The 8437-nt window shown below is 40.5% G+C and overlaps 1 protein-coding gene across 5 annotated transcripts in view; it reads right to left on the minus strand.

Moving 5' to 3' along the window:
- The window catches only part of LOC106883065 (DNA-directed primase/polymerase protein), an 86121-nt gene extending 78969 nt beyond the window's left edge, over positions 1-7152 (minus strand). For 4 of the 5 annotated variants that reach the window (XM_052976371.1, XM_014933936.2, XM_052976373.1 and 1 more), the window contains exons 1-7: positions 7047-7146; positions 5820-5866; positions 5418-5509; positions 3441-3514; positions 2502-2575; positions 1593-1961; positions 858-1008 (exon numbers count right to left, since the gene is read on the minus strand). In XM_052976371.1, coding sequence (XP_052832331.1) covers positions 858-1008; positions 1593-1961; positions 2502-2575; positions 3441-3514; positions 5418-5509; positions 5820-5866; positions 7047-7105 — 866 coding nt within the window. In that variant the 5' untranslated portion in view covers positions 7106-7146. Of the gene's footprint in view, positions 1-857; positions 1009-1592; positions 1962-2501; positions 2576-3440; positions 3515-5417; positions 5510-5819; positions 5867-7046 lie in introns of all 5 variants that reach the window. The other variant, XM_052976372.1, reaches the window with a different exon arrangement.
- Positions 7153-8437: the final 1285 nt, after the last annotated feature.

Consider the following 8437-nt stretch of genomic DNA (forward strand, 5'->3'; position numbering starts at 1 on the left):
GGGGGGGGGGAGGCTTCCCAACTCCATGATTCTGGGTTCAGCCCCACTGCATGGCACCATAGGCAAGTGTCTTTTACTATAGCCCCAGGCTGACCAAAGCTGTTTGAGTGTGGAGTGGGTGGACAGAAATTGGAAAGAAGCCAGTCACATGCATATGTATGTGTCCGTCTGTCTGTCTGTCCCCCACCAATGCTTGATAACTGGTGTTGGTGTGTTTACATCCCTGCTGTAACTTAGCAGCTGAGAAAAAGAGACCACTAGAATAAGTACAAGGCTTATATATATGTGTGTGTATATATATATATATACATATATAAATAGGCGCAGGAGTGGCGGTGGTAAGTAGCTTGCTTACCAACCACATGGTTCCGGGTTCAGTCCCACTGCGTGGCATCTTGGGCAAGTGTTTTCTACTATAGCCTCGGGCCGACCAAAGCCTTGTAAGTGGATTTGGTAGACGGAAACTGAAAAGCCCGTCGGATATATGTGTGTGTGTATATATATATATATATGTATATATATATATGTGTGTGTGTGTGTGTGTGTTGCTCCCTCTAGCATTGCTTGACAACCGATGCTGGTGTGTTTATGTCCCCGTCACTTAGCGGTTCAGCAAAAGAGACCAATAAAATAAGTACTAGGCATACAAAGAATAAGTCCTGGGGTCGATTTGCTCGACTAAAGGTGGTGCTCCAGCATGGCCGCAGTCAAATGACTGAAACAAGTAAAAGAGTAAATAAATAAAAGAAAAAGTACTGGGGTCAATTCATTTGACTGAAAATTCAAGGCAGTGCCGTAGTATGGCCACAGTCTAACGACAAGTAAAAGATAAAAAAAAAACAAAAAAACATACTTACTGTACATTGGCAATTAGGGAATCAAAAAAGACACTCTGCTGATCCGATTGATCTGTAGGGTATTGATTATGACCCGACACAAGCAAGGGATTCTTTTTGCGAAGTTTTGAAGACAGGAATAAACGAAAGTTCCGATTCTTTGAGTAGACACCTGCAGGAGAGACAAGACATAGAAACCATAGAGAGAATGTTTTTCTGTGATAAGGTAGAGGAAGGGCAGTAGTTGATACGACTTGGCACAACATGATGGTTATCAAATGATAGAGAGAACCAGCCGGAGGGCTGGCAGAATCATTAGCACACCTGACGAAAGACATAATTGCGTTTTGTCTGTCTTTACATTTTGAGTTCAAATTCCACCAAGGTCAGCTTAGCCTGTCATCCCTTTCGAGGGATTTGTACTGAGTTACAATTGGAACAGATTCTTGTTATTTTGTCAATAAAAAAAAAAAATTGCCATACAGTGGGACAGAGGAATTGAACATGGAGCCATGTGGTTGGAAAGCAGTCATCTTACCACACAGCCATGTGTGTGTGTGTGTGTGTTATGATGTGCCTCTTCAGCTTCTGTCAACCAAATCTACTTAACCAGGTGCCATAAAGTGAAACAGAAGCCGCAATCTCACACGGTTAGGAAGCAAACTTAAGCACTCAACCACATCTGCTCCTGAAAGCATCAAAGAATGAGGAAGCAGGCAAGAATGGAACATTATTCCTAACTGTACAGATACTTACCAAGATCACAGATTGCAGTTTCATCTCCATCTTTGTCAAAAACCACAGTTTCTTTTAAATCCGACAGAGAAAATTGCGAAAGAACTTTCCCTGGCTCACACAAGATGTCACGGCCGTTTATGACAACAGAAGACGAGGCGTTAATGTTCTGTGATGGTGATGAGGTGGATGTTGGTAATTGTGGCGAAAGATGTTGCTGTCTTGAACTGGAACTATCCTCGATAGTTGCTGGTGTTGCAGGGGGAGGAGTTTTAGACAGGTCAACCACCGCAGGATCTTCTGGTAACAGGAGTTTACTTTGATCCGAGTCTGCTCTGTTCTGCCGTAACCAAGTTACGAGATGAGAACAGATAAACTGAACAAACGAACCTGGATTTAAACAGAAAGAGAAAAAAAAAGCCAATTAACATGTGTGTGTGTGTACATTTGTTCATGTGTGTGCCAGCCCGCTGCCTTAGTTTTCTATTTATTATAGGCACAAAGGTATGAGGCTTAGTCGATTACATTACCCCAGTGTTCAAGTGGTACTTAATTGACCCCAAAAGGATAAAAGGCAAAGTTGACCTCAGCAGAATTTGAACTTAGAACTTAGTAATGGGCGAAATACCACAGCATTTTGCCCAAGCTAATAACCCTGCCAGCTCGCTGCTTTAATAATAAACCTGTCTACAATAAGCATAAGACCTGAAGTGGTTAGTCAATTAATATTGATCCCTGTGCTTAATTAGTACTTGCTTTATCGACCCTGAAAGAATGAAAAGTAAAGTTGACATCAGTAGCATTTGAACTCAGAATGTAGAAGTCAGAAGAACTGTTGCTAAGCATTTTGTCCAGCATGCCGACACTTTTGTCGGCTCACTGCTTTGCTAGAAATCAGATGCTATAATTATGTAGTAGTAGTAGACTTACCGACATGGGAATTGTCTTTGAACGCTGCTTGATTGAGGATAAAGATCAAATGTTCACTGTATTTGGAACTGGTACTGAAAAAGAAAAAAATTGGAAAGGTGTTTGAAATTGGCATCACCACCACTGTAATCATCATGAAATAACAGTGAATGTTTAGTTGGTCACTCAACATGCAAGAAATAGCTGTTAAATTTCTATAAACTTACACTCCTTAACATCTTACTGGAAAAAAAATCTATTATGTACAGGCATAGACAGAGACATTTGTGTGTATGTATGTATAATAATAATAATCCTTTATACCTTAGGCATAAAGCCTAAAATTTTGGGATAAGGAACCGGTCAATTACATGGACCACAGTGCTTAACTGGAACTCATTTTATTGACCCTGAAAGAATGAAAAGCAAAGCTGACCTCGGCAGAATTTGGACTCAAAAGACTAACGAAATATCGCTAAGCATTTTGCCCAGTATGCTAACAAAACTGCTAGCTCACTACCTTTGTTGACCTTGGTAGAATCTACATTGCGTGAGAAGCTGGATCTGGCCAGTTTGAACACAAAACAGGAGGCACAGTTGGGCCAGATAGGGCCGGTTAAAATGCTAATGGGTTAAGTGTAACAGTAGCAGTTGTACATCTATTTCTACTTTATATATCTCAGGATAGGCTTCCACACAGTTTCCATCTTCCAAATGGACTCAAGCGTTTGATCTACCTGGGGACAGAGTAGGAAAAATGTGCTCAAGTTGCTTTGCTGTGTATGGATGTAAGTGGAAATGTGTGTCAATGTATAAATGCCTCTTACATAAGACCACCTCCTCCAATGCCCCTTCTCCTCACAACGGATCTTTGTCTGGCATGTTACTTGGTGCATGTTAAATGATGATGATGATGATGAAGGCTTTAACATTAACAGCATTGGAAGTGAAAAACCATACCTGGCATCCAACCGTAGCACACATCTGCAATCACAGGGAACCTTGAACAGGTATTGTATCCAAGCACAGACATACTGGAAAACAGATGCAGAAACAAAATGGAATCATATTATTATTTGGTATGCGTGCATGTATATGTCTTATCTTTCACTTGTTTCAATAATTAGACCGTGGCCATGCTGGGGCACTGCCATGAGGAATTTTTAGTTGAATGAATGGACTCCAGTACTTAATTTTTTAAAACTTTGTACTTATTCTATTGGTCTCTTTTACCGAACCACTAAGTTACAGGAATGTAAACACAACAGCAGCAGTTGTCAAGTGGTAGTGTGGGACAAACAGACACAAAGGCACACAAGCTTCTTTTAATTTCCGTCTACCAAGTCCACACACAAGGCTTTGGTCAGTCCAAGGTTATAGCAGAAGAGACTTGCCCAAGGTGTCATGCAGTGGGACTGAACCCAGAACCGTGTGGTTCGTAAGCAAGCTACTTACCAGACAGCCACTCCTGCATGAACATATATACACACACACATACATATATATATATATATACACATACATACAACAGGCTTCTTTCAGTTTCCATCTACCAAATCCACTCACAAGGCATTGGTTGGCCTGAGGCTATAGTAAAAGACACTTGCCCAAGGTGCCACACAGTAGGATTGAACCTGGAACCACATGCTTGGAAAGCAAGCTTCTTCCTACACAATCATGCCAGTGCCTATATTCCTAATTTGCTAATAAACCCATCACTAAATCCCTTAGATTATGGTTAACTGTAATTTAGATTGATTAAACGATATACATTGTTATATAGGTTGACCAAACTAGTACCAATCATTGCTGCTGTGTATAGTAATTAAAGAGTAATTACCAAGAGTAAACTTGTAATTATAACTGAGACATCAAAGAGAGAAGGATTAGAGAGATTTGATAAAGGTCTGTAACAGCGATTTGTGAATATAAACAGTTCAAAAGTAGAATAAATTGGTTTGTTGTGTGGAATAAGGACTGTGTAGAGTTTCTGGCAGTGCCGTTCTTTGGAGAATAATTAAGCTCTGCTGGAATTGACTAAATAGAAAGGGTGTGTGGAGAATTGTAGACTGTGGGTGCAGATGTGTGGCTGTGTAGTAAATGGCTTGGTTCCTAACCACAGGATTTTAGGTTCAGTCCCACCGCACGGCTCCTTGGACAGGCGTCTTCTACAGCCTTGGGCCAACCAAAGCTTTTGTAAGAGGATTTGGTAGATGGAAACTGAAGGAATACTGGCATGTAAATATATACATGCCTACACACACACATATCTATACATATATATATATATATCATCATCATCGTTTAACGTCCGCTTTCCATGCTAGCATGGGGGAATGCTGAAAACTTCCTGGATTTGAGTAAAAGTAAAAGAAAATACAGGAGGACCAGTTATGATTTTATTGAAATATTCCCCTCTCAGATTCACTTTTATTGCAGTGGTCCTTTTCAGCACCCCCTCGTGTATGTATATTTGTGTGATATTCACATACACTTGCAAACACATGCATATCTATATGTATGTGTGTGTGTGTGTGTTTCTCGCACACTGCTTGACAACCGGTGTTGGTGTGTTTATGTCATTAACAAGAGACCAGGCTTTAAAAAATTCATACTGGGGTCAATACATTTCATTAAAATACTCCATGGCAGTGGTACTCCAGCATGGCCACAGTGTAATAACTGAAGAAAAAAAAAAAAGATTTATGATGTAAGCATGTGCTTATAAACACACACACATACATGAGTATTGAGAGGGGGCTACTTTTTCCAGTTTCCATTTACCAAATCTACTCACAGGTTTTGGTGAGCCTGAGGCTATAGAAGATACTTGCCCAAAGTGCTATGCAGCAGGATTGAACCTGAAACTCTGTGGTTATGAAGTGACACCTATGCTTAGAGTAATATATAGCAGAGTATAAAAACCAAAATGCAAACCTTAATGAAATGATTGCACACTCTGTGGCCATCCAAGGTGGGATTGTTCTCTCTATAGAATTCCACATCAAAGTAGAGCTTACAGACAGCACCTGCAAAATAATGGTGGCAGCAAAGTGAGAACTAAATAGTCTTTAACAAATTAAATGATGTTGTAGAACATTAGAATTGGGTGCAGGCATGGTTGGTGGAGGGCTTAAGAAGTTTTACCATCATGGGCACATGTAGACTTCAGTCCCATTGCACGGCGCCTTATATTATGGCCATGAGTCAAGAAAGCCTTTTCGGTGGATTTGGCAGATGGAAACTGAAACAAGTGCTGTGTGCATGCGTGTGCACACATTCATGTATGTATGTATGTGTGCGTGTATGAGAGATTGACAGAGGGAGAGAAAATCTTACCTTCTGGGATGATCTCATAATGGTGCTGTTTACCTTCCTTCAGCTGGCTGGACATAAGAAAGAAAGAAAGAACAAAGAATACAGAAAATGCTCAGAGAAAATACTCCAACCCCCACTCCTTCCGTTGTTTCAGTAAACAATTCAACCCTTTAAATTAGCATTTAAAACTGACCACATCCAGCCATAATATTCAAACTGACCAAATACAGCCTCTTCCGTCTTACTTTATGATGTCAGAGTGAAAGTAGAAAATCCCATAATTTGAAATCTCCAAGCTGTGAGACAACGCAGGATTAAAATCAAAAGGGGAATCAATGAACATTACGTATGACAAACTAACCTGAATGCTAAAAGGTTAGAAACGTCATGGCAAAATTCACCAGGGACGCCTTCTGCATAAAGAACATAATAGGAAAAAAAAAAAACAAGAAAAAACAGCCGTGGCTGCGGGATAAAAGGTTTGGTTCCCAACCACATGGTTCTGGTTTCAGTCCCATAGTGCAGCACCTTGGGTAAGTGTCTTCTACTCTAGATTTGGGCTGACCAAAGCCTTGAAAGTGGATTTGGTAGATAGAAACTGAAAGAAGCTTGTCATATATGTAAGCCTGAATGTATACATACATGTGTGTGTATACACATGTATACCCTTCACAAGAAGGCATTGTAAAGGAGCATCACTGTCATACAAGCAGTGTTATTTGTTTCCAGTTTGGCCATGGAGAAATATCACCTGGCTTGGAAAGTAAAGGTTAGCAACAGGAAGGGTATCCTGCTATAGAAAATCTGCCTCAACAAATTCCGACCCATGCAAGTATAAAAAAGTGGATGTTAAAACAATGATGATGATTATGTGTGTAGAGAGGAAGAGAGAGAGAGATTGTACATGTGTTGCTGAAGGAATCATCATTTACTTTCTATTGTAGGGGGAGCTGGGGGCCAGTAATGCAGTCATCATCATCGTTTAATGTCTGCCTTCCATGCTAGCATAGGTTGGACGATTTGACTGAGGACTGGTGAAAACGGATAGCTACACCAGGCTCCAATCTGATTTGGCAGAGTTTCTACAGCTGGATGCCCTTCCTAACGCCAACCACTCAGAGAGTGTAGTGGTTGCTTTTACGTGTCACCCACACGAAGGCCAGTCAGGCGGTACTGGCATCGGCCACGCTCAAAATGGTGTATATATCGCAGTGTTGCGATATTTATGCCTTTCCTAAGGATACTTACCTATAATAATGCCAAAAGACAGGATAAGGCGAGACTAGGAACATGCGTTGGCCTTGCATCTCCGAGACGAAGGATTTGCTTTCGTAAGCAAACACACGAAGATCCTGACAAAAGACAAATATAAACATTATTGAGAGACAAGAAGGGAAGCAAGGAAACGGAACTGGATGTGTAGGTGTTTTTTATCTTTTATTTGCGTCTGTTGTTAGACCATGGCCATGCTGGGGCATCACCTAAAAGGAGAATTTTAGTCGAATGTATCAACCCCTGTACTCATTTTCTTTTCAAGCCTGGTACTTCTATTGGTTTTTGTCAAACGTTAGTGGGACAAACACACCAATACCAGTTGTCAGGCAGTGGTGGGGTGATATGCAAGTATATACATATATGACAGGCTTCTTTAAGTTTCCATCTACCAAATCTACTCCCAAGGCTTCTTTCAGTTTCCATCCACCAAATCCACTCCCAAGGCTTCTTTCAGTTTCCATCTACCAAATCCACTCCCAAGGCTTCTTTCAGTTTCCATCTACCAAATCCACTCCCAAGGCTTTGGTCAACCTAAGGCCATAATAGAAGTCACTTGCCCAAGGTGTCATGCAGTGGGACTGAACCTGGAACCATGTAGCTGGGTTAGCAAGCTTCTTACCACACAGCCATGTCTATGCCTATCACACTCACGCAATGAAAAATACAACTACACACACACAGCAATATACTAAGGAATGACACACTTCTGTTTTACTACTATTTTTCCATATAAGCAACGAGATGGGGGAACTGTTAGGACATCACGTAAAATACTTAGTGACATTTAATTCATCTGTATGTTTTGAGTTCAAATTCCCATGAAGTCAACTTTGCCTTTCACTGTTTTGGGGTTAATAAAATAAGCAATAGTTGAGTACTAGGGTACCTGTAATCAATTTACCAATTCCTTCAAACTTTCTGGGCTTGTGTCAGAATTTGAAACTATTATTTTCCAATATCTCTTGACTTGTGTGGATTATGTTAAAGATTTAATATACAGGGTTGGCCAAAAGTCACCTGACAGTAAATCAAAACCATTTAATTCCAAGATTAAAACAGAAAATTACTATTTTTAAATCTCAGAACGTGATATATTCAGCAACAGTACTTTGTAGTGAAGCTTATTTGCCAACATAACGTGGTAGTCCTGGTTTAGGACGAATGTTGCTGTAATTTAGCCCCAGGAGACGTCGTCCCCCAGCTGGCTGTATGACACGATCTGTGTTCTTATATTTCCTTGTTCGAAAATATAAGGACATAGATCATGTCGTATAGCCAGCTGGAGACGATGTCGCCTGGGGCGAAATTACAGCAACATTTGTCCTAAACCAGGACTACCATGTTATGTTGGCAAACAATGTTTA

The sequence above is a fragment of the Octopus bimaculoides genome, chromosome 24 (genome assembly GCF_001194135.2).
Source record: "Octopus bimaculoides isolate UCB-OBI-ISO-001 chromosome 24, ASM119413v2, whole genome shotgun sequence".
NCBI lineage: Eukaryota > Metazoa > Mollusca > Cephalopoda > Octopoda > Octopodidae > Octopus > Octopus bimaculoides.